The sequence below is a fragment of the Xenopus laevis genome, chromosome 1L (genome assembly GCF_017654675.1).
Source record: "Xenopus laevis strain J_2021 chromosome 1L, Xenopus_laevis_v10.1, whole genome shotgun sequence".
NCBI lineage: Eukaryota > Metazoa > Chordata > Amphibia > Anura > Pipidae > Xenopus > Xenopus laevis.
In genome coordinates this window covers 201,580,905-201,608,123 of record NC_054371.1, presented here as the reverse complement: position 1 = coordinate 201,608,123, position 27,219 = coordinate 201,580,905, and the positions used below count along the sequence as shown (strand labels likewise).

General features: G+C 40.3%; 1 protein-coding gene across 1 annotated transcript; it reads left to right on the top strand.

The window, feature by feature from the left end:
- wdr41.L (WD repeat domain 41 L homeolog) lies at positions 1–26,296 on the top strand. Its single transcript, XM_018265421.2, has 13 exons — positions 1–194; positions 3,266–3,381; positions 7,050–7,098; positions 8,073–8,204; positions 11,837–11,899; positions 12,645–12,756; positions 13,095–13,157; positions 14,074–14,184; positions 15,274–15,458; positions 17,752–17,873; positions 23,094–23,179; positions 24,169–24,302; positions 25,865–26,296. Exons 1-13 carry the CDS (start codon positions 147–149, stop codon positions 26,024–26,026), a joined length of 1,383 nt encoding a protein of 460 aa, XP_018120910.1. The 5' UTR covers positions 1–146; the 3' UTR covers positions 26,027–26,296.
- The last annotated feature ends 923 nt before the right edge of the window (positions 26,297–27,219 follow it).

Sequence of the window (27,219 nt, the reverse complement as noted above, 5' to 3'; positions counted from 1 at the left end):
CCAATGACAGGTTGGGCCTAGTTTGTTATTGTGGAGCCTTTGCGGAAGTGATTTTGCGTGTTCCTATTTTTTGTTTTCGCTTAAACGACCGAACTCGAAGAAAGGCGATTCCGAGCCCGGGGACAGGGACACACGGAGACGCTGCAATGTTCCGATGGCTTCTGGGAAGCCGAGAACCTCACAATGGAGTGGAGGTATCTACTGTGTGGGAATTCCATACAGCAGCGCGTAACGGGAAGGGGTGATTTTAGGGAGCAGAGAGGGGTTTTACCCCAACTATCTCAGAGCAAACATGTCACACTGTAACAGTCGTTACAATTTGTTTCCCGTAGTTGATAATTGTTACTTATTATAATACATATTCCATGCCGCTGCGCACTGATCTCTTTCCCTTTAGGGTCCCTCTCATTCCTGGGGCTCACACTTTCAATGCTCTGTCTGCACTAATTCTTGCCCTTGAAAAATGTATAAAAATAGACAATGGTTGTTTCAGTATGGCTACTTCCAAAATCTGCTCTCTATTTGGGGTCTGCCACCCTCTGACTATTGTTTGTTTTGCATTTTAGCTATGGGCCCTACTTAAGGTTGCCACCTTTTCTGGAAAAAACAATCTGGATCAACCATCATTTTTATTTGCCAGTCCAGTAAAATACTGGCAACCCTAGCCCTACTTGACTGAACATTCAAGGGGCAGAGAACACAATATGGTTGCCCTCCCCCCATGCAGCCTTTTTTCCATTAGTATTGCACCCAATAGATTAAAATTAACATAATTGCTCTCACACTGTGCTGTAAATTGGTCACAATTACTGAAAGTTTTACACCAGCTGGCGTCATTTTAGGGTTCGACGCTAGAATGGGGTTACCACTTGGGTTGCCACCTTTTGGAAAAAAATACCGTCCGTCCTGTATATTTAGATGTTTTCCCTATTAATAACATTGGTGTCGAGCATCATTTTTAACGGTCAGGCAGGTAAAATACTGGCCAGGTGGCAACCTTAGTTACCACCCGACTGGTATTTCAGTAAAATAACTCCAGACCTGGTATTACCAATTTACTGGCAATGTATTTGCAGTAAGTTTACAATTCCTAGTTGGTCCACCCATGGCCCAACTCCTAACCGCCCAAAGACCTCTCCCAAACCCTGCCTACTCCATACCTCCCAACATTTTGGAAGTAAAAAGAGGGACAAAATTGTTTTTTCGCACGTAGAACAGCGGCATTTTGACCATGCCCCTTTCTGTGGCCACACCCCCTAATTACCGTGTACATTTTACAAAATCTGGCCGGTTATGAAAGTGAAAATATTTCTCATCTAAACTGTTTTTTTGTATCTCAAAATTGTTACAAAGTATCTTATTTGCATCTGTTAGCTGTTCTGGACTCTCTGCTAAAAGCCAATTAAGTGAGAAACTTTGTTTTTCTCTGGCTGTTCAATGCAGAGAAAATAGGGACTTTCCAGTAAAAATAAGGGACTGCAGGTTGAACTGTCAAAAGAGGGACTGTCCCTCCGAAAAAGGGACAGTTGGGAGGTATGCCTACTCCCCTAAGCTGAAGCACAGCATTCTGTTCCTGGCAAGCCATCCCCCAGAATGCCATGAATCCAGGGTTGCCAGGTTTACATTTCAAAACCAGCCAAAAACTATTAAAAAAAAAAAAACTAGGCAAAAAGTAGCCAAAAGCCATTTTAAAAGTAGCCCAAAAATAGCCCAATTTGTACACTAAAAAATCTTAATAAAGTAAAACAATAAGGGTATCAAATCAGTGAACGGTCTACAATTTTCTTACATTAAAGTGGACATTTTTACATTTTCCTGGTTGTGATAGATTTCTATAGAAATGAAAAAGTGCATTTTAGCTACAGCCTCTAGGGTATTCCAAGCAAATGTCAATTTTAGGAGGCCCTTTCCCCAGAATACACCTATACAAAAACCAACATAGTATTGCTGCTCTTGATGGATAGGGGGGTATTCCCTTGTGTTTTCATACATCAAAAAAAAAAAAAAAAATGGTTTTATAATATTTCTCTATATATTATGAAAGCTATACCAGTTTCAGGTAATCAGGTATATTTGGTTTAGTGGCCCTTACCCCGTCTACCAGAATCGCCACAAGAAACACATGGGTACATAGATTAGAAAGCTGAAGAAACTCACCGCAAGGATACCAATCCCCACACAAAATGAGGGACTGGGGTATGACCAGGCAATGCAAAAGCAACTGTGGGGTGTTAGAATAGAAAGCAGTGAAGTCTGGACCAATGAACTGCTTAGCAGCATCAACTAGGCTAACTCGGCTCCCCCTGGCAGATTCCACAGCTAGTACATGCCAAAGCCTAGTAAAGAGCAGACTAAAACCTAACGTGGGCTTAATTTGCATTAAAAAAATTGGGCAGGTTTTGAAAGTCCAAACCCGCAGCAACTTCCAAAACTAGTCCAAATCCGTATGTTGGTGGTTTTGGACTTTTAAACCCCGCCACTAAGTTTTAAAACTAGCCCAATTTGGCTCGTAAACGACTCTGGCCCTGAAATATCACAACCCCACCCCTCTCTGTCATCACTACTACACTGTGACACATGCTCATAATTTTTTAGATGCATGTGTGCTATGCCTGTTGATGCAGAGGCTTGAGAGAACGCCTAGACTTAGCACCACCTCCATATCAGTCAGTTGCTTCAGGGATCCCTCAGCACCCTGCGTCAACCAGACGTGAGTCAATAGATGCTACAGCACTTGATTGACAGATTGAGATGCAGAAAGGGCTGAGTGGTTCTGAGTGTAACCATACTGAAATGCAAGGTGCACATTTTGAATAACTGCAGATAAGATCTAAACTGACTTAGGTCAAAAGTTACTCTAGCTGTGATATTGTTAGCTATTGCTGAATGGTATTGCTGTGTTTGGACAGTGATACTTGGGTAGTGATAACTCCCTCCTAACCAGAGAGTGTAGGGAAAAAGTGTCACCCATTGTTACTGTGCATTCTGATGAACTTTTTTTTTTTTTTTTTTTTGAAACACCTCCACTTTTTAAAGTATAATACACAATCAAGGTTACGAGATAAATTAAAATGCATTATTTATTCCCAATTCTGCCAACAACAATAAAAATGTAACCCTTAAAACCGTTGCCAAGACCCTGCTTTTCAGAGAGGGGTTTTTCAATAATCCGTAAATGTAGACACCCGGGTATAGCACATATACCATATACAATAATAATGTGTTTATAGTGAACTGTACTTTTTTTTTTTTTTTTTTTTTACAGAAATCCTCAGTAGTAGATATTGGGGAAGAACAGACACAGAACCCGTATACAGAACTCTCTGTGCTACAGGGACATAATGATATTGTTCGTTTCCTTTTACAGATAGATGAGTGCAGGTAAGAATGTACGTGGTTACAAATGTGCAATGGAAAACAATGAGTATTTTTTATATTTTGTATGTGAGCATTTCAATCCTTTCCTAATTGACCTAGCAGCAACTTCTACTTGTCATTCACTGCTGGGTGCATTGTGCATATTGTTTTCCACCGACATTTGCCATTTTCCTGACTAAGATAATTATGAAACCTGGATTTTGGGTTTATACAGGGTTAGACTTTTTGTTACTTGTTATTGGGTGTTATGAAATATTCACTTGTCAAAAGACTATTTCATGTGTAAGCACTACTTACCACAGCCATGTTTGCCTTTTCCTGTGGAAGCTCTACTTGTCTGAGACTCCTGCTTTGCTGCTATGACATATTTGGGCAACTCTGACTCATAGGGGCAGATTTATCAAAATGTGAGATGTGAGTTTATCACAGAAAAACTTTCTTTTCATTCCTATTGGATTTTTAAAATCATATTTATCAAATGGTTATCTCTAAAGCTGGCCATACATATGGAGAGCTGCTCGTTTGGTGAGGTTGCCAAACGAGCAGTTCTCTCTCCGATATGCCCACCTTCAAGTGGGTGATATTGGGCTGATCCGATCATGTGCCCTAGGGCCCAACGATCAGATCACAACAAGGCAAATAAGGGTGGTCGATCGAGGACCTCATCAATTTACCAATGCAGTCCTCAATCCTATGGGATTTTTAAGCAAGGCCAATTGGGATCTGCCCATTTTTCGGGTAGGTATGGATCAGGGAAGCCTGTTGGGAGGGCCTATACACTGGGCAATAAGATGCCAACTTAATCTGTTGGAAGCTTATATCTGCCCGTGTATGGGGGCCTTAACTTTTACCCATTGATAAATGATTCTATATATATTCTATTTTCCTGTGATAAACTCTAATCTCGCATTTTAATAAATCTGCCCCACACTGTTCTACAATGAAATTCTCTCCTGACTAATTATTGGTTAATGACCAAGTTTGCTGGGCTTTAGCAGCATATTTTTTGGAAATTAAATATGTCATCATAAAGAGTATCTCAGCGTTTATACATACATTCAGCAGCACCACACTAAAACTTGTGTATTATAATAAACAAAGTACCCCTTGTTGGAAAATATGAGGAATACCGTACATTGTGCTTTTATATGGTCATGGAACTCCTCCATGGAACTTATAATATCCTTATATTTTACAAAAGGGGGTATTTTTTCACTATATATTTTTGGAAGAGAGCTCTCTCTTGTCTGCCATTAGCTGAAAGATCTATTAAAATATGCAACAAAGCAAATGATTGAGAGAGTGAACAAGAGAGCTATACTGCCAAAAATCTCTTATAAATCAATGATAATGAAGAGATTCATAGTTCTGCATTCAGTGGCTTTCGCCATTATTTGCTTTGTGCATTTGCTTAAGAAACACATCTATAGTTCATATAAACTAGCTGCTATGTATTTGTATTGGCAGCCATTCAAGGTGAAATAGGCCTACAGGTCACATGTTTATGTTTGAGATACCAGATAAGCTGTGAAGAATAGAATGGTTAACCAGGAAGATAAACAGGGGTCACAGGTCAAGGATTTCTGCAGAACTATAAAATGAAGCTTACGTTAAATATGTAATCGAATGGCCTGTACTGAGTAACATTTCAGTTGGCATGCATTTTATATAGTCGATTTTGTTGCCACCTCCTTTTGCCTAAAATTGGGGTCGCTTACTGCAGCAGCCAAAAAACTTCTCTTTCTATTTAGGCCTCTTCTGTTCATCTTCCATTCTCTCATTCAGCTGATATAATAAATAAGACCCTAGCAACCAGGTTGCTGAAATGCTTCTGGAAAAAAAGCCAAACAATGCAAAAATCACAATCCATACAAAACACCAACTGCGAATGGCCTCAGAACATCACTATCTACATCATACTAAAAATTAATTTAGGTGATCTATCCTGTCTACCCAGGCTGTACTGCTGGTACCTTGCATTATATGATGTGCAAAATGCCCATATATTGTATCTGTTGGCACAGAGTGAGTAAAATTGTTACATTTTACATTTCACCTTTACAATTGCCTCTAAATTTGTGGTTGGACACCACAGCAAACAAATAAATATGGACAAAGGTTCTGTTGCAACAAAAGGAGTAATACTTATATCATGCACTACCTGGAAGGAGTCTAGAAAAACACTAGTAAACCAAACATCTTGCTCATCTAGGATGCATTCTGCTAACATTCATGGTGCACAATGAGTTCTTTTTGTTAAGAGTGTGCCTGGAAATGGGGTTAAGGAAACACATCCATCTTTACAAGCATCAAATCCAGCAATGGAGACCATTCACTTGCCTGGGTTATTGCCGTAACCTTGACAAAAGTGGACTTTGACGAACAAAAAGAGATTCTTTTTTTTCCCTCCCTTTATGTGAAAACTGCAGAGTTAGTTTTGAGAATTGCTGTTTTCCAAAAGCAAAAGCAATTACAAAGGCTTAAAAGATCAATATAAATGATGGCGGTGTCCGAAGGAAAATACAAAATATCGAGACCTGTGTTCTTTTCGCTCGCACCTGTCAATCCACCGGCAAACAAGCAAATCAATAGCGGAGAGAGAATGCATTAGGAGATACGGCTTCAGCCACAATTTCATATCATCAGCAGCATTTCTTGTTTTAATAGAAGCAGAAAGGGGGTTATAATAAAAGCAGTCCCATTCCCTGAGGAAGCCTGACTCTCAGTGGGAGAGAACTGAAAAGATTCTCTGAGCATTTATCTTAAAGCCCCAATACTGCCTCCTTTAATCGAAGATAATTGACTTGGAATTAAAGGCCCCGGATGAATTAGGCCACAGATAATCCAATCAATGAACTTGCATTCTATAGGATAAGCAGTGGCTGTCTGTAAAGGCCTTCATAGTGGTACACTGCAGTCTATTTCTCATGATTATTTTACATTTTAATTTATGGTTACTTTACACCTTAATTGTTTTCTCTCATACCTTCCCTTCATCTGACACTTCTCTAACTGCTGCAAGTAACAGGTTGTGTAAACCTGTATGTAGGGTACAATAAAGGGGTGGGTCACCTTTAAATGAACTTCTAGTATAATGTAGATATTTATATTCTGAGTCAAGTAGTAATTGGTCTCTATTTTTAATGTTTTGTGTTTTTTTTCTTTCCTTTTTTCCTCAGCAGCTATTTGTTGCTAGGATCTTATTTACCATAGCAACTGGGCAGTGATTAACTAAAAAGAGGCAGAAGAGGAAGGAAAAAATAAAAATCTATTAAAAATAAATAATAGAGACCAACTGCAAAGTGTCTAGGAATAGGATATTTTATAATATACTAAAAGTTAACTAAAAAGTGAACCACCCCTTTAAGGCCATGCATACAATTCATCCGATAGGCGCATGGCACTGTTTTCTGCAAGTTTCTAAGGATAGTGTATGCACAAGTGCCTTTGTGAGTAGTGCCAAAGTGTGCTGCATTATTTTAAACGCTTTGTACATGAACTGTTACTGCTTACTTTACAAACAAAATAAATATTTTTTTTAATTTTAACTTTTGAAAATCTCATTAGTCCCCATATACCAACAATGTGCCTCATGCAGTTTCCTTTCCCTGTGTATCTTTACAATAACTCTGTATTGCTATCTCTTGCTTTTTCCTACCCAATTACACTAGGTTTGCATCTGCTTGTGATGATGGATCAGTCTATATCTGGGATGTTCAGGTATGTAACTGTTGTAAAATTATAAAAGCTGAAAAGAAAAAAGCATGGATGGAGATAATAAATGCAGTGGCTAATAATGAGAGGGTATTCGTGGGAGTGTGTATATGTGTGTGTGTGTGTGTATGTGTATGTGTACATCTTGGGAAGCTTCTGGTCCTCTTCTATGTAAGCTTGCCACAGGAATGTGCGCAGTTTGAAGTTGATGCAGAACTGGCTTCAGCTCTGTGTGTGTTTGCAGTTGCAAAGAAGAGGAGCCAAAGCCTATTATCAGTCTTCAAGGAGTTTCATGAGCATACATAGACACACAGACACACACACACACACAGACACACACACACACACAGACACACACACACACACACACATATATATCTCTTATTAGCCCTCGATGAATTGCTTGACCAATATGTGGCAGATAAAATAAGCCCGTCATCAGGTGAGGACCACAACTGGACAATGATGTGTTCCTCTCTCTCAACTAGTCTTAGTATGCCCCAATTATATTTTTGTTTGCCCAGGGTTTAAACAATTGGATCATTCCATTCAGCCCAATGTGTGGATGGCCAAATTGGGTAAAGATCTGGACCTTTAGGTGTATGACTAGACCAGATTTCCCACTTAGCCTTAATATTTGTACATGAAATGTGTCTCATACACCTGTGTTGGTGAATTTTTGCTTAAATCAGAACAACTTCAGTTAGGAAATAGTGGTGCCTTTATATTATTGGGAGAGTTTGCTCTATGTGATAAACCGTATCAACCAATCAGTCAATTTACTATTGGTTACGGCCCCTTTGGTCAAATCTTGCAAGTGTCTGTAAATGATGCTCATGGTTTTAATATTATAATTATTTTATCTGTTTACCTGTATTTACATGGTTTTTAAAATGGGTTTATTTGTAATATTTAAATATTAATAGTTAATACAATTTTAAAACTGAAAATGTTTTTAACAAGGTATTTTTTTTGCCCAGACAGGAGATATACTGTGTGAGCTGCATGGACATACACAGAAGATCACAGCGATGGTTGTCTGGGGTGCATCAGACATTCTTCATGGAAAGACAGAAATAATTTTGACCGCTTCCGCTGATAAAACTGTTATTGTATCCTTGAGTACCTGCAGCTAAGCAGAAAGAATATAGACATTCATTTTTATGTGCTGTGATTCTAGATGCTTGAACCCTGAGCTTGTAGAGAAATAATGTAACGTGCATTATTCCCACTAATCCGAACAACTAGGTGCCAGCATGTCAAAAAAAGTGCTTAAAAGCATAGTCCTTTGATCCCTATATATGCTTAAACTGGATGGATGATTTTGAATGAACAGCTGGATACAGTTGGCATTCAGTGTTCCAAATAATCCAGCATAGCAGAGAGTTACATACAATTTCTTTAAAGGAGAAGGAAAGCTACGGAGGCATTTTATTGCCAATAGATTAGCTGCAATAGTGCAAGCTAGATTGCTATATTTATTCTGTAGAATGTTTTACCATACCTGAGAAAAAAGCTCTCTGTTTGTTTAGAATAGGAGCTGCAGTATTAACATGGTGTGACATCACTTCCTGCCCAAGTCTCTCCCTGCTCTGGGCCCAGATTACAGTAGAGAAGGGAGGGGTGGATGGAGAGGAGCAAACTGAGCATGCTCTTGCCCAGGGCAATGAGGTTTAAAGGAATAGTTCAGTGTGAAAATAAAAACGGTGTAAATAAATAGGCTGTGCAAAATAAAAAATGTTTCTAATATAGTTAGTTAGCCAAATATGTAATATATAAAGGCTGGAGTGAACAGATGTCTAATAAAACAGCCAGAATACAACTTCCTGCTTTTCAGCTCTATAACTCTGAGTTAGTCAGCGACTTCAAGGGGGGCCACATGGTACATTTCTGTTCAGTGAGTTTATAATTGATCCTCAGCATTCAGCTCAGATTCAAAAGCAACAGAAATGACCCATGTGGCCCCCCCTCAAGTCTCTGATTGGTTACTGCCTGGTAGCCAGGGTAACCAGTCAGTGTAAACCAAGAGAGCTGAAAAGCAGGAAGTAGTATATAGACTGACTGGTTATAAATCAAATCACTCCAGCCTTTATACATTACATTTTTGGCTAACTAACTATATTAGAAACATTTTTTATTTTGCACAGCCTATCTATTTACCCAGTTTTTATTTTTACACTGTACAATTCCTTTAAGCTGAAAACAGGAAGTCTGATACAGAAGCCCATGTGTACACAATAGAAGGAAAGAAATGCAGTATTTCTTTTGACATGGGACTTGGGGTGTTTACTGGTATATTTAGATGGACCTTTCTGATAAGGGTTACTTAGTTTTAACCTTTCCTTCTCCTTTAAAGCAAAAATACTAAAAAAAATAATTTTCTAGCTGTCTGGGTCCCAGAAGTAACATTCAGTGGTTCTTCATGACGTTAAGTATAACCAAAAAGAATGTGAGCAGATATGGCATGTGCGCTGTTAGCCAGATTAGACCTAACATATGTATTACCCCTCTTAAAGGGGTTGTTCACCTTAGAGTTAACTTTTAGTATGATGTAGAGAGTGATATTCTGAGACAATTTGTAATTGGGTTTTCATTTTTTAATGTTTGTGGTTTTTGGGTTATTTAGCTTTTTATTCAGCAGTTCTGCAGTTTGCAATTTTAGGAATCTGGTTGATGGGTTCAAATCACCCAAGCATCCATGAATTGATTTGAATACGAGACTGGAATATGAATAGGAGAGGCCTGAATAGAAAGACGAGTAATAAAAAGTAGCAATAACAATACATTTGTAGCCTTACAGAGCATTTGGTTTTAGATGGAGTCAGTGACCCCCATTTATAAGCTGGAATTAAAAAAATTATAATAAATTAGTAATGAAGACCAATTGAAAAGTTGCTTAGAATTAGCCATTTTATAACATATTAAAGGTGAACCGCCCCTTTTAGACCTACCAGACCTCTGACGGATCAGGTTGTAATTGACATTGGCATCATAGTACATGGATATGGGTCACAATGGTGGGCCTTCATACATGTATGAAAAATTATACAGAAAGATTTGTGTATGGCCAGCTTTAGTCTGTGGTTACTACACTGGGCACTACCCTTAAAGGGGAACTCTCGTGAAATTGAAAATGGTATATAATCTTCAGCATTCTGAAATAAGAAACATTGTAAATACAAGCTCTAATACATCTTCTAGGCAAAAGGAGCCCCGCTATAAGATATATTAGTTCTAACAGTCAATGAATATCTGACACCCAACCCAAGAGAATGAAGAGAAACAGATGCCGAGAGAGGAATAGTGAAGATAAACTTGATTATTTCAGAAACAGTACAGAAAATGTAATTGATTGTATTTAGAAAGTTTCAGTATGAGGAAGCTTATATTAAATTTTCATTCATCGCTAAAGTTTCCCTTTTAGACTGCTGCGCCGCCAGATCTGTTGTGGCAAAGCCAACCCTTAGGGGCAAATTTACTAACCTCCGAAAATTCGGCACCGACGGCTTCACTCACATTGCAACACTTCACCAGGCGTAGATTTGCCAGGACAACGCTAATTCACTAAAATCTGAAGTTGCGTACAGGGTGCCAAATGCTGGCGAAGTTGCGCTAGCGTTACTGCACCACACAAAGTGAAGTTGCGCTAGCGTTGGCTAATTTGCATATGGTGGGAAGTTAATGTTGAATGGACGTATATGTTGCAGCAAATACATTACATTACACAAGCCCGGGAAAGCTTAATAAAAGAAAATAAAGTTGTTATATTGTCCTACACATGAGCTCAGTGTATAGTTTATGTTCCATATGTTAGGAAATGTAGAGGGGAACCCGGTTACCCCAGAAAAAATTACGTTACGCTCTTTTGCAGCCTATCACCCTGAAAAAATGAAGATGCCAGCGTTTTTTCCAACTAAATTTGGAGGAAGTCCTATCTACTCTATTGCACTTCGCCTGGTCTGAGGTGGCGAAGGCAAGTCTGGCGCAAGAGGTAACGTTCAGTAAAATCCGCATCTTAGCAAATTTGCGTAGTTACGTCCATTCGTCAGAGCGCAAATTAGCCAGGCATTAGACTCTAGCGCTACTTCGCTCCCTATCTCCTTCGCTAGCGAAGTTACACCAGCATTAGTCACTTAGCCCTTTAGTAAATTTGCCCCTTAGTTCTTTATAATTGCTGTACACTGCACCTGTTAATTCACCCACTGGCTCCCTACTAAGCTGCAGAGCTGATCCTGTTGGCTGCTAGTAAAGTTTTGGAAGGAAGATGGTGCAGCAGTGGGGCTGTTAATTGCTGCTAATACAGATAGGGAAATCTCATGATACTTCTAGTGGAGGAGTTTACTAAAACAAGGCATTCTGGGTAGAATACGCAGGTCAATACTACAATCTGAGCATGCTTGTGAACTCATTTGCATGTTATTGTCGCAGTATGGACTCCCTCAGTTAAAGAACCCATTTGCAAAGTAAGGGATTTTTAAAATCTGCTGGTTTTTTTTCAAATACAGTATATATGTAGTTAGATTAAATGTGTTTAGGTTGTACTGGTCAGATTGTTAATATGTGTTTGATTTTGGTGCCCTTTAATGAACGATTAATGGGCATGCTTTTTTTTCATGAATTCTGATAAAGAGAAATGGCATATGTTTTGCACACTGCTAATAAGGGTCTTGTGAAGGAATGGTTAATAGAATGTGAAGGGTTTCTCTGTGAGGCTTCTAATAAATTTCTTGACAACACAAGTCAGGCCTGGGATTGTGATAGTGCTCAGCAAGTGCAGAAGGCGTCTGGTTTCCAGTCCACTGTAAAGGTATTTTACTCACTTTATCAATGCACTTTCTTCTTTTATTAAAGTATCTCTTTTGCCTTTTTTTTAGCCATTATGAAAGAAAAAAATATGCATTTTAATAAAAAGGGATTATCAGGTGATGTGTGCTTAGAATGCTGCTTGTTGTAAATTATACATATGATCAGAAATTCTGATATTTTGAAGTATAAGGAGAACGTTTAGAAAAATGGCAACCTTGAAGTCCCTTGCCATGTGAATATATGCAAACATACAAAGCACCAGTATAGAAAAGTGCAGTAGAAGTAGGGGACCTGTTATCCAGAATGCGCGGAACCTAGGGTTTTCTGGATACAGGGCTCTTTCCGTAATTTGGATCTTCATACCTTAAGTCTACAAAAAAAAAATCATTTTAATATTAAATAAACTCAATAGGCTGGTTTTGTCTCCAGTAGGAATTCATTTATATTAAAGAGCTTTCTGGATAATGGGTGTCCGTGTAACAGATCTTATACCTGTTCAAGTGGTAACTTGTAGTAAAGTTCGTAGCTACATATTGGCTTATAATGTAACCTTTAGGACAAAACAAAATAGTTGCCTCCAGAATAAGATGTGATGAGCAAGTGAAATTCAACGGATTCAATTACTTCCACCCCCTTTTATAGTTTATAGATTTCCATAACAACATTTTGTCTGTGTCATGCACAAATAACCACACCGGACTATACTTTCAATTTTAAGGAGTGCGTTTGTATTTTGTTTTGTGCAGGCGCTTCTAGTTCTTCAGAGTCTGGACGTGTGGCTGTCGGGAGGCAATGAATTGCGAGTGTGGAACAGAGATTTTAATCTGCTATGTGAGACCGGCTATTTTGTGGATGGAGGTGAGTCTGATTTCTCAGAGACCAGTGTATTGGCAGCATGGGGTCCGGCATCTTTTTGTTTTGCTGCACTAAATCACATGGAGAATTTTATGGTGTTTGTGAATGACGTTTTCTTACTGGTAGGTTTTTTCACACTGGTATAATAGCACTGTTTTACTAGTGAATTAAGAGCAGCAAATTTGTTAAATATTAAAAATGTAAGCATTTTTTTTTTTTGAATGATTATTAAATAAAAGCTATGGTTTAGAATTGCGTGCACAAAACGCTTCTATTTTCAGTTGTTTGCTTGGGATCCTATAATGAATATATATTGATTATCCCCCCCCTTCCTCCCAAAGGTATCAGCACTTTGATTGAACTACCCAAAAACTGTGTGGCTGCAGCCATCGGCAAAGATTTGAGTAAGTTATTATATACTATTTTAACTGTGTTTGTGTTGTAGTTTATGGCAGAGAAAGACCTTCCAACCGTCCTGGGCCACCATAAGGAGCACAATAGTCCATCCGGGGCTCAGTACATGTAGGACTTATGGAGTTCCTTCTGAATAGTATTAAAGGGGAACTATTGCAAAATTGTAATATAAGCTTCATCATACTGAAATAGGAAACTGTAAATACAATCAATTAAATATTCTGTGTTTAAATAATCCAGTTTATGTTCACTATCTCTCTCTCAGCATCTGTTTCTCTTCATTCTGTCTTCATGCAGCAGTTGGGTGTCAGTTGAATGATCCAATATATCTTATGGGGGGGGGGGCTTCAATTCCTAGCAGATGTATTAGAGCTCACTCAAATAACTAATTCCAGTACAAACAAAATCAAACAAAATAACTGCCTTTTCTTGCATGTAGAGAGACATGATTTTAATAGAGTGAGCTCTAATACATCTTCTAGGCAAAAGGAGTCCCCCTATGAGATATATTGAATCTAACTGTCAATGATTATCTGACCGCCAACTCCTGCATGAAGACACAATGAAGAGAAACAGATGCTGAGAGGGACAGTGAAGATGAACATGATTATATCAGAAACGATACAGAATACTTAATTGATTTGTATTAAGAAAGTTCCTTATTTCAGTATGCTTAAGCTTATATTACATTTTCATTTTTGTGATAGTTCCCCTTTAAATATTGGTACTTCGTGTCCCAGCAGTGATGGGTGTATCCTCATGATGTTTGTCTTGACTAGAGCTACCAGGAAGTAGTGTTTATCTCCACATTTACTGTCTCAATTATGCTTTGCAGCAGGATAATTGTGCAGTATTGTATTTCCAAGTGTATGTGTTGTTTGTAACCTTAATCTTTTTATTTGACAGTGATCTTTAAACTCAGTGTTGCCAGAGGAGAGAGTGATCAGTGGGATGTGTCTGAAGTTAGGTGCCTGTCTGCTCACCAAGATATCATCCGCTCACTGATAACAGTCAGTGGTAAGAATCATTTTTTTACTTATGCCCTAAACCAGGAGTCCCCAACCTTTTTCACCCGTGAGCAACATTCAGATGTAAAAAGAGTTGGAGAGCAACACAAGCATGAAAAATGTTCCTGGGGTGCCAAATAAGAGCTGTGATTGGCTATTTGGTAGCCCCTATGTGGACTGGCAGCCTACAGGAGATTCTGTTTGGCAGTACTTATGGTTTTTATACAACCAAAACTTGCCTCCAAGCCTGGAATTCAAAAATAAGCGTCTGCTTTGAGGCCACTGAGAACAACATCCAAGGGGTTGGGGAGTAACATGTTGCTCATGAGCTACTGGTTGGGGATCACTGCCCTAAACCCTGCCAGTTAGTGAAAATATGAGATACTCTCACAGTAGCCCAGGTGAATCAGTAGAGTTGGCCACACACAATGACCATGTCAGGAATTATCTAGGGCAGAGGTCCCCAACTTTTTTCACCCATGAGCCACATTCAAATGTAAAAAGAATTGGGGAGAAACACAAACATGAAAAAAGTTCCTGGGAGGTGCCAAATAAGTGATGTGATTGGCTGTGATTGGGATATTTCTAAGTGGACTGACATTCTACAGGAGACTCTGTTTGGCAGTACATGTGGTTTTATACAACCAAAACTTGCCTCCAAGGCAGAAATTCAAAAATAAGCACCTGCTTTGAGGCCACTGGGAGCAACATCCAATGGTTGGTGAGCAACTGTCTATCCCGAGCCAATGGTTGGGGATCAATGCTGTAGTGTGTATTATTTGGTTACAGGTGATTTATAAAATTACAGACACAGGCCATTGATTAAAACATACAGGATGGCAATCACAGCTTTCTCATGAATTGCTAAGCGAATGGTCAACTAGCAATACAAGCCTTCTCCTGCAGTTCTGGGTGTAGAGATAAACACCATGAATTCCTTCTTCTCAAATGCTGAAATGTATAACATATAATTGCACCAATAACCTATATATATCACAGCACACAAGTCTAAAACGAAATAATGCGTGTGTAATAAATACATTGATGTGCACAATAACAATGTCTGGGGCAATGGGTAATATTGAATTTTGTGCTCCAGATCTTATCTTTGTGAGTGGTTCCCATGCCGGGGAGCTGATTGTGTGGGATGCCATGGACTGGACATATAAGGCAGTTGAACGAAACTTCTCAGAGATCTTATCCCCACAAGATGCACCGCAGGAAATTAAATTACTGCTGAACCCAGAAGAGATTTCTGTTCAACATCTTACATCTGATGAAGAAGTAGGTGAATTTGAATCTCGTCTAGAGAAGTTACCGAACTTGACTCTGGAAAATTATGCAAAAGATGGTCCTTGGTCCTGTGGTGCTTAAAAATCTATGTGGGAAATGTAATACAATTCACAAAGAGGACACATTTGCGAATAAACATTTGCATGTCGCAATGTAATATTCTTCATTAGACTTTTATTGCATTGCGAATCTAAATTGCACATTGCGAACCTTTAACACCTGCTTGAAGTTGGCTTAACTTTTGGAGCAAACATAAAAAAAAATTTCATTAAGCAGGTTTATTACATACACTGCACACTATCTCTAACTATTAAGTTCCCCATCACTATTATACCGTCGTGTGAGGGACAAACTGTTCACTTTGTGCACATTTATTCATATTGCGAATTCTTTTTTCATTATTGAACAATATTACCTTGCCCTGTGTATAGATCATAATTACACATAACTATAGTTTGTCCTCCAAAATACATTCTTGGTTAATTTCTATAGAACATGTTTAACACTCCAGAGGTCTTCAGACTTGTAAAGGATAGGTAAACCTTTATAATAAGCGAATGTAAAATTGATGAGGATGCTTTTTGCATTGTACATTCATTATGTATTTTTTTTTTAATTCTGAGATATTAAAGGATACATAAATGAAATTTGTTACAACAGCACCACCTGCTGATAATGAGGAGAACAATCCAGAAGCAAGTTAACTGCTACAAAGTGATTTATTTCAGACTACAAAGCACACTTTGTAGCAGTTAACCTGCTTCTGGATTGCTCTCCTCATTATCTGCAATTTATGGTTACATTGACGGACCGGTGGTGAGGCCTAAGAGGATTGAAGCATCACAGTATTTAAAGTCTGGGCAGTGCGCTATTTTGTTTTATTAGCTCCAGTCAGTTTCCGACCACCAAGTAGTCAAGGCAGTTGTCAGGAGAAAGAAAGAGGCTGCTCTGATGTTTTTCTGTTTAGCAAAGGTTTGAGAAAGGTTTCTAATTTTTTTTCTAACCAAAAGAACACCAGAGCAGTCCTCTTTGTTTCTCCTGACAATTTCCTTGACTACTTGGTGGTCAGACTGGTTGGAAAATGACCAGCAGGTGGCGCTGTTGTAACACAATTCATTCATGTTAACAGTACATGTATCCTTTAATATCTTGGAATTAAAAAAAAAAAAATACATAATGATTATACATTGCAAAAGTGCTTAGAATAGCCCCCTCATCATTTTACAGTCACTTATTTTTAAGGTTTACTTATCCTTTACTTAATGACAAAATAACAGATCAATTAAAAGAGTTGTCATAATACCCACTCTTCTGTATTTCCAGCTGTATCCAAATAAGCATTCAACCTCAAATTTTATCCTAATTATACTTCATATGAGGCCCCCCCTTCTAATGGTTTGAGGGGCCAGTTTCACAGTAAGGGGAACCCCTGTGTTATGTTTAGAACTGGTGCTTGTTTTGTTGGATGCACAATACCAGTTTTACTCTGAATTACATTTTAATCAATTCTTACAGTATTTTCAGCATGGGGAAACACATACACATGAGTTGTGTGTACAAATGGACATGCTATTGGGGGCACCTAGTTCTCTTACTCTCGTTCAGAGAAAGACTGGCCTCTAATTAATACTTTCTATGCGGAGCGATAATGGGCACACCCTCAGTATCTCCGTACATCCCAATATATCCACAATTACTTAAAGGGCATGTAAAGGCAAAAAAATAAAACCCCATTTTTACTTTCTTTAATGAAAAAGAAACCTATCTCCAATATACTTTAATTAAAAAATGGGTACCGTTTTTATAAGAAACCTGACTGTATGCAGTGAAATTCTCCCTTCATTTACTGCTGTGGATAGGAATTGTCAGATGGTCCCTAACTTCTGAGCAGGGAAACAATCATACTAATGAACAGCAGAGGGAGCCCCCGCCTTACTTCCCAGCCATGCAGAACTCAAGCAGCTTTGTTTATGACGATCCCTAAGCAGCCCAGACTACACTGAGCATGTGCACAGTCTTAGTCTTGCAAAGATGTTTAACAAAGTTACAAGATGGTGACCCCCTGTAGCCAACTTTGAAAGCATAAATCATTTGTTTGATTAGGCTTGTGGTGCAGTAAGTTCATGTTTATATTTAGTATATAAAATACAGCATTTCTAGCCTTTTTCTATTTTAGACTTTACATGCCCTTTAATATGATTTGCCTGAAGTTTTCGTTGGACCCCAGTTGCCTTATGTTGGTCTGAATCCATTTTAATGTCTGAATGTTGATCTTTGTGTGCAGAATGTTTTCGCTGCAGTGGGAAGAGGCCTGTACGTGTACAACCTGCAGATGAAGCGAGTGATTGCTTATCAGAAGAGAGCCCATGACTCCAGCATCCAGCACATCGCTAAACTTCCCAATGGGTACGGTCACCTGCATTTTGCATCTCGCAGTATGGAGTTTAGGTCTCGAAAAATGTCATGTTCCATGTTGATATTTGTTTACTGGAATGATAATTTGTTGGGATATATTAAAGAAGGAAATGGAAGCTCAGGAACCTCAAGATACAATTATTGCCTTCAGATATATAGGCACAGGTCTGTCTGTCTAATGCAATGTGCTAACCCTACACCTATGATTGTGCCATTTTTTTCATTCAAGTGCTTTTTTTAATAGTATTTACATTCTTATGATATAAACTGTAAGAGGCCCATTTATCAAAGTCAGGATTTATCTCATTATTTTCTGAAAACCACTCCAGCCAAATCCGCACCGTTTTTTCCCCCCATATTTATCAATGCATTTTCCCGAAAATTTCCTGTGCAGGGGAAAAACACGAAAAATAAATGAAAAAAACTAATTTTACATCTTTTTTTGGATTTTCCGCATGAAAACTCACCTTTTTGGATTTTTGACCCGAAACCCATGAAATCTTCGCATTATTGCACGAAACCCAGCGCAGATCAAGATACCTTTGGATTTCTTCCATTGACTTATACGCAACCTTGGCAGTTCTGAGATGCCTGATTTTCGGATTCTGACTTTTTCCATCCTCGGTGTATAATAAATACCGAAAAATTTGAGTTTTTTTCCCCCACAAAAAATTCGTATTTTATAGTACAAAAACTTTTTTCAGGTTTTTGGCATTCCGACTTTAATAAATAACTCCCTACTTGTACTGCATGAGAAAGACACGTAATCGGTATTCCCAAAACAAAGCTATGCATTGCGTTATTACTTTAGCTAGGAGCCCATGTGATTGCAATCACCTTTTTAATTTTTGCGTCATTGTCACTTCATTTACTAATCCTCAATGTTTTGTTTTAAACATAGTTTGAAATGCATAACAGCCGCTATTTCAGCAGAATGATTGGATAGAACAGGATACGCCTAATCACAGGCAAAATAGTTTCAGAAGTGCCGAAAAATGCATTAGTAAATGATGTTAAACATAAAACAAATGGCACAAACACATTCTCTTTCCCTGAATAAATAAATAAAAATCAAACTTGCAATAGGGGAAAAGGTATTTTTCCCAAGCCACCCATGGCAGCATATCACCAACATGAGTATTCCCCGCCCCTCAGGTCACTGGACAGGAAAGGGTTAACTCCCAACCCTATAACATCCGCTCTGCACCGCCCCCACCTTGTCTTTTTCCTGTCCAGGTCACGTGTGTAGCTTACCGCTTCCAGGGTCTCTCTGCTCTCTCTCTGCCCTGATGCCTCCCATATGCTCCCCGGAGGGGATCGCGGTGGAGAAGGACCAATGGCTGGGTCAAATTCCACCTATCAGGCCCACAGTTAAATACTGGCCGTGTTGTTTGGTGGCGAAGTGCGGATCCTCTGAAAAACGCTTCTAACAGACGCAGGAAGTACGTCATTTTCCTCCCAGAGCCAGGCGTTCTTGCGTTCCACCGGCCGGATGTACGCGTCATTTCCGGTCGCGCGTCAGTTTGGTCGCGCGTCATTCCGGTCGCGCGTTATTTCTGGAGCGACGGACGCGTGCGCCGGCGTCTGACGTCACGACGCGCGACGGAATTGGAAGTGAAGCGTGGTGTGTTGGTGAGCATGGAGGAACTTAAATTCTCTATTTTTGGACGCAAGGGTGCTTACTATTGCCTGTCTCATAGGTTACAGACAACATGGATCAGTCTGGCTCTGGGAGAGGAGTGCAGCCAAAAGTTTCTAGGTAAGCAAACGATAACGGAGTTATTGTTGGGGAGAGAGTGGAGGCTAATGGTGCTTGTTTCTTTCCTATTAGCCTCTCTGCCTCTACTGAAGCACAGAAGGTGGAAAGTCAACAAGCAAGAAAGCAGTCGGTCGCGGAGCAACCCTTAACGGCTGAGCCTCAAACTTCTACAGCACCCCAATTGGATGCCTTAGTGTCCCTAATTAAGCAAGCAGTGGTGCAGGGGGTGCAGGAAGCATCCTCTTCAAGCAGGAGGCCTAAGAGGTCTCGGGAAATGCTGTATGAGTCCCTTTCGGACATTTCAGAAGACGAATATTATGATCCGGCGGATGATCAGTCGGATTTATCAGAAGAAGGTGAAATTTTTTCTGAGGATGAGTCTGCCTTTGATGCCTCCACAGTAGAGAGTCTGGTAAAGGCAGTTAGGAAGTCATTAAGCTTAACGGAAGAGACACCAAAGAGTTCTTCTGCAGACAAGTTGTTTCCGTCTGTGAAAAAGCGTTCCTCTACCTTTCCGGTTCATGGCTCAATTAAGGAGCTAATTAGCTCAGAGTGGAAGAAAACGGAAAAGAGAGTGGTTATTCAAGGAAAATTTGCAAAGAAATACCCTGTGGATGAGCCTAATGCAAAGTTGTGGGATAATCTACCTAAAGTTGATGCGGCAGTGGTTCGATTGGCTCGGAAAACTACCCTTCCGGTTGACGATGCGTGTGCGTTTAGAGATCCGATGGAAAAGCGGATGGAATTGGATCTGAAGAAGGCGTTTGTCTCTGCCGGGGCATCTTGCAGGCCTGCAGTTGCACTAACTTCAACCTCTAGGGCGATGAAGATCTGGGTAAACAATCTAGAAGATGCCATTTCTTCAAATGTCAAAAGATCAGTCTTGCGAGAGATGTTGTCTGATCTAAAAATAGCTACTGATTTCATGGCAGAAGCTTCCATCGATTTAGTCAGGTTGGCAGTGAGGTCAATGGCTCTTTCAGTAGCATCAAGGAGAGCACTATGGCTGAAGTCCTGGTCAGCAGACACTGCCTCTAAAGCCAATTTGTGTCAGTTGCCTTTCGAAGGAGACAGATTGTTCGGTGAGAGTCTGGATTCAATTATTAAAAAGGTGTCTGGTGGGAAAAGTGTTTTTCTTCCACAAGAGAGGAAATTCAGACGTCATGGGCCAAGAGCTGAATCACCTAAGAATAGGAATTTTCGTAACTCAAGGCAGTACAGACCTGGGAGGTCTCAAGGCAGACAGTCTCCATGGAGATCTTCTAGAGGGGAGCCACGACAACCGGCAAAAAAGGCAACTGGGTTCGGCTCCTCCTCACACAGAACACAATGAGATCAGGCCGGCTCGAACCTGTGCAGTAGGAGCGCGTTTAGCACTCTTCAAGGAGGTTTGGGCCGAGAATATTCGGGATCGTTGGGTTTTAGAGATTATAAGAGAAGGTTACCATCTCGAATTCTCCAGGATCCCAAGATACGATGTGTATCGAGTTTCTTTGGTGCCGAAGGTTCAAGGTGCAAAGGAAATAGTCCAAGAATATATGGATCAGTTGCTAGAAACCGGTGCTGTAAACCAGTACCCCGGGAGCAACGAAGGAGAGGGTTTTACTCCAAACTCTTTCTAGTAAAAAATCCTCAGGGGCCTTCAGACCAGTTCTAGATCTTCGTCCACTAAATCAATTTATACGTTGCAGAAAATTCAAGATGGAGTCCCTGACATCCATAATTGCAGCAATTCCGCCTCGAGCATGGTTGGTAAATCTGGATCTCAAAGACGCGTACGTTCATGTTCCAGTGTATGGTCCACACAGAAGATACCTGCGGTTTGTGTTTCAGGAACAACACGTGCAGTTCACTTGCCTTCCGTTTGGCCTGTCCACGTCTCCAAGGACTTTTTCAAAGGTCTTAGTAACAGTAATAGCTTTCCTGAGAGTGAAGGGGGTCCCAGCCTTCCATTATCTGGACGATATACTTCTGGTGTCCAACTCAGAAGAAGAAGCTGTAAAAAACAGAGACAAAGCGATTGGAATTCTGCAACTCTTCGGCTGGGTGATAAACTGGCAGAAGAGTCATCTGGTGCCAACTCAGAAGATAATTTTCTTAGGAGCCAGCTTGGACACTCTTCAAGGGATAGTGTCTCTTCCAGATCAGAAGGTCTCATACATCATGGACCGAGTGAGATCCTTTCAACAGCTCACCAGAGTGTCAGTCAAGGATTGCATGTCAATTCTGGGTCTATTTTTCTCCACCATTCAGATGGTACGTTGGGCAAGATGGCACATGAGACCCCTTCAAATATTTTTTCTGGGTTCAGGGTCAACCAATCCCATAAATCTGAAGAGACTTCTTCATATTCCAAGTCAGGTGATGGCGAGCCTAGACTGGTGGTTGATCCCGAGAAATCTAACCAGAGGAATTTGGAGATAACTTTGCCCTCCTTTTGTCCAGATCCCAAAACAGTGCGTGAACAACAGTGGCATACGTTGGACTTAGTTCGAATAATATCTCATTATCTGACCCGTACACAGGCGTGGAGGAAGTCAGAAAGACTGTTTGTCATTCCGAGGGGTCCTAGAAGAGGTTGTGCCCCGTCTAAAGCGACTATCAGTCGATGGATCGTTGAATGATCGTTGAATGCATAGTGTTCGCCTATCACAAAACAGGCAGAGAGGTACCTAGAGACTTGAAGGCTCACTCTACTCGAGCATTGGCTGCTTCCTGGGCGGCGGAAGCCAGAGCGCCGCCAGACGTAATTTGCAAGGCTGCAAGATGGTCCTCCTTGCATACATTTATAAAGCATTATAAGTTAAATGTTTTTCTTTCCCAAGAGGCTAAATTTGGGAGAAAAGTTTTGCAAGCTGTATTGCATTCATAATAAATGTTAAGCATCAGTTGTTGTCCCTCCCTTCTTTTGGCTTTGGAAATTCTCATGTTGGTGATATGCTGCCATGGGTGGCTTGGGAAATAGAGAAATTTAATTACTTACCGTAATTTCTATTTCCAAGTCACCTACCATGGCAGCACTCACCAACTTCCCTCCCTTCTGAAGCTAAGAAACATAGACAAGGTGGGGGCGGTGCAGAGCGGATGTTATAGGGTTGGGAGTTAACCCTTTCCTGTCCAGTGACCTGAGGGGCGGGGAATACTCATGTTGGTGAGTGCTGCCATGGTAGGTGACTTGGAAATAGAAATTACGGTAAGTAATTAAATTTCTCTATTTTGCTCAAACTTGTGAGCATTGTGATAATTCAGGTACAATGCTAATATAAATAATAATAATAGAACGAGGCCAGACATGAGCAGGTAAAACTTACAACACAGCCCCTTCAGACCAAGTCGGCAGTATAGGGGGCCCTCGGGGCGTATTCTCCTTGCACTTCAGGAAGCAGACACTAATCTGATGGAAGACTAAACTGCACCACTTTAATAATGACTTTGTTTGTCCCATTCTATAGGCAGCTTGTTTCCTGCTCAGAGGACGGCAGTGTTCGTATCTGGGAATTGCGCAGCAGGCCACTTCAAGCAGAGTCTGTGCCAGCAGGTACAGTATGTGCAAGTAACATGGTGGCCTCTGATACATTCCTGTTAATAAAATTATTAATTATTATTGTTGTTGCCTCTCCCCAATGTGCTGGTTGTGTCATGGGACCCTGTAATGTATTCCACGCCGACATACTGGGCACCGTTTGTGCATTGCGGCCATGTTCGCTTTCAAAGCTGCTCAGATGGGTGGTGAAACATTTTCATGATGACTTGGCAAGTCCAGTTGCTTTAGAATTACAGTTAGTAGATACTCACAATGGTAAATCTTAAAGGGATACTGTCATGTTTTTTTTTTTTTCAAAGCGCCTCAGTTAAAACTGCTGCTCCAGCAGACTTCTGCACTGAAATCTGTATTTCAAAAGAGCAAATATTTTTTTTTTATATTTAATTTTGAAATCTGACATGGGGCTAGACATATTGTTCGTTTCCCAGGTGCCCCCCAGTCATGTGACTTGTGCTTTGAAAAACTTCAGTCACTCTTTACTGCAAGTTGGAGTGATATCACCCCTCCCTTTCCCCCCAGCAGCCTAACAACAGAACAATGGGAAGGTAACCCGATAGCAGCTCCCTAACACAAGATAACAGCTGCCTGGTAGATCTAAGAACAGCACTCAATAGTAAAATCCAGGTCCCACTGCGACACATTCAGTTACATTGAGTAGGAGAAACAACAGCATGCCAGAAAGCAGTTCCATCCTAAAGTGCTGGCTCTTTCTGAAAGCACATGACCAGGCAAAATGACCTGATGGCGCCTACACACCAATATTACAACTAAAAAAAAAAACCTGCTGGTTCAGGAATGAAATATATTGTAGAGTGAATTATTTGCAGTGTAATTTAGGAATAAAAACTACACCATAAAAATCATGACAGAATCTCTGTAACTTCCCAATAACAGGAATATCTATATCAAAAGAAAAGACCACTTTATAATATAATATTTATCTGTTCTAATTAAGCTCTTCATTTTATTTTCCTTTTGCACAGGATTCTTTAGTATGTGGGGGTTTGGAAAAACTGCCAAGCAATCCAGTCATGCAGTGAAGAAAACCCAGGATACAGGGATAATAGCAACACTGGAGCTGATTGGGAATTTGATTGGCCATTCAGGATCCGTGCAGGTGTGACAGACTTCCATGTCTCTATATATGTGTCCCTTTGGGTACCTTGCAGTGCTGCATTATATTTTCCCTCTGAATCATGGGAGAACGCACTTTCCTTCTGAATCACAGGAGCACCCACTTTCCCTGTGAATCATGGGAGAACGCACTTTCCCTGTGAATCATGGGAGAACGCACTTTCCCTGTGAATCACAGGAGCACACACTTTCCCTGTGAATCACAGGAGCACACACTTTCCCTCTGAATCATGGGAGAACGCACTTTCCCTCTGAATCATGGGAGAACGCACTTTCCCTCTGAATCATGGGAGAACGCACTTTCCCTCTGAATCATGGGAGAACGCACTTTCCCTCTGAATTATGGGAGAATGCACTTTCCCTCTGAATCACGGGAGAACGCACTTTCCCTCTGAATATTGGGAGAATGCACTTTCCCTCTGAATCACAGGAGCACACACTTTCCCTCTGAATATTGGGAGAACGCACTTTCCCTCTGAATCATGGGAGAACGCACTTTCCCTCTGAATCATGGGAGAATGCACTTTCCCTCTGAATCACGGGAGAACGCACTTTCCCTCTGAATATTGGGAGAATGCACTTTCCCTCTGAATCACAGGAGCACACACTTTCCCTCTGAATCATGGGAGAATGCACTTTCCCTCTGAATCATGGGAGAATGCACTTTCCCTCTGAATCATGGAAGAATGCACTTTCCCTCTGAATCATGGGAGAATGCACTTTCCCTCTGAATATTGGGAGAATGCACTTTCCCTCTGAATCATGGGAGAATGCACTTTCCCTCTGAATCATGGGAGCACGCACTTTCCCTCTGAATCATGGGAGCACGCACTTTCCCTCTGAATCATGGGAGAACGCACTTTCCCTCTGAATCACGGGAGCACACACTTTCCCTCTGAATCATGGGAGAACGCACTTTCCCTCTGAATCACGGGAGAACGCACTTTCCCTCTGAATCACGGGAGAACGCACTTTCCCTCTGAATCACGGGAGCACACACTTTCCCTCTGAATCACGGGAGAACGCACTTTCCCTCTGAATCATGGGAGAACGCACTTTCCTTCTGAATCACAGGAGCACACACTTTCCCTCTGAATCACGGGAGAACGCACTTTCCCTGTGAATCATGGGAGAACGCACTTTCTCTCTGAATCATGGGAGAACGCACTTTCCCTCTGAATCATGGGAGAACGCACTTTCCCTGTGAATCATGGGAGAACGCACTTTCCCTGTGAATCATGGGAGAGCACACTTCATTGAAGGCTTTTCTAACTGAGAAAAGAAATCACAATTTAAAAATATTCTTTGTTCAAATTGTAGTTTTCCTTCATAAAGCCTAATGGGTTTTATAAATTTCCCATACAAAGATGTCCGGCAGGGATCACTTTGATTAGTTATTGAATAAACTTCCATGTAAACATGAGCCTATTTATTCCCTATACTCGGCAATAAAGCAATTTGGTGACTGTGTCTTTTTAAGTGTTTACTGACTCACCAGCTTTGACACCATGAATACTAACTTCGTTTTTTTTTTTTTTTTTTAAGATGTTCCTTTATTTTAAAGATCATGGCCTGGTAACCTGCTCTGCCGACCATCTCATCATTATATGGAAGGAAGGACATCGCGAGTCTAGGCTGCGCAGCTTGATGCTCTTTCAGAAGCTTGAGCAAAATGGTGACCTGAACCCAAAGTTTTCCCTTAATTGAGCGACTTGCTTGGGGGTCTTGCTTTTATGTTTACATTGGCAGCAGCTTTCACACTGCGCTTCTCCATAACCCCAGCGCCTCCCAGCAGCAAGTTCAATCTCTTGGGAATTGCTTGTCCATAGTAGCTGGAGAGTGACTGCGGTATTACAGTATTGATCAGGTGTAAATATTATCAGAAAACATCATTTTTAGATGATTAGATTTAAGTTTCAAGCCTGAAACTGAAGGACTGCCACTGGTTTTATTTGTATAAAAATGTTTTATATTTTATTTCAGTGTTTCTTTATGTTGCCTTGTATTTCCCTGGTGCCAGTAATAATTTCCCTGCCTAATACACTGTGTATAACATAGCAGAGCCTTGTTGAGACTGCACTATTAGTAATTCCTCATCTCTGCTCATTAATCCTGACATCAGAGTGTAACGCTATCACTGTGCCCTGTAGTAGCAGATTTCTGAATCTCCAGAGGTTGGCCGCCCTACACACAGCAAATCAGACAATAGTTTTAGTGCTAAGTGTGTAGTTTGCCCGGAGACTGTTTCATAATGGACTTGGAAGAGACAGTGGCAGAAAGATTAATTGCCTGTCAAGAGTCCTGACTTATCCCTGACAGCATCTCAGGCCACATCCACCTACAATGATAGGGGAACTATCATGAAAATGAAAATTGAATATAAGCTTCAGCATACTGAAATAAGAAACAATCAATTAAAAATGATGTACTGTTTCTTAAATAATCAAGTTTATCTTCACTATCCCTCTCTCAGCATCTGATTCTCTCCATTCTGTCTCCATTCAGGAGTTTGGTGTCAGATGATCCAATATATCTTATAGGGGGCTCCTTTTGCCTAGAAGATGTATTAGAGCTCACTCTATTAAAATCACCAGACATCATGTCTCTCTACATGCAGGATTTGTGCAAAAGGCAGTTATTTTGTTTGTAATGGAATCAGTTATTTGAATGAGCTCTAATACATCTGCTAGGAAAGGGAGCTCCCCCCCTATAAGATATATTGGATCTGTCAATAAATATCTGACACCCAACTGCTGCATGAAGAGAGAATAAAAGAGAGACAGATGCTGAGAGGGATAGTGAATATAAACATGATTATTTCAGAAACAAGGCAGAATATTTAATTGATTGTATTTAGAAAGTTTCTTATTTCAGAATGATGAAACTTTTATTACATTTTC

Excerpts from the sequence above, each read along its gene's own strand:
- wdr41.L (XM_018265421.2), top strand. The coding sequence starts at position 147 with ATGTTCCGATGGCTTCTGGGAAGCCGAGAACCTCACAATGGAGTGGAG. Across the intron at positions 3,382-7,049 it reads TTACAGATAGATGAGTGCAG|GTTTGCATCTGCTTGTGATG; the intron begins GTAAGAATGTAC and ends CAATTACACTAG. Across the intron at positions 12,757-13,094 it reads CGGCTATTTTGTGGATGGAG|GTATCAGCACTTTGATTGAA; the intron begins GTGAGTCTGATT and ends TTCCTCCCAAAG.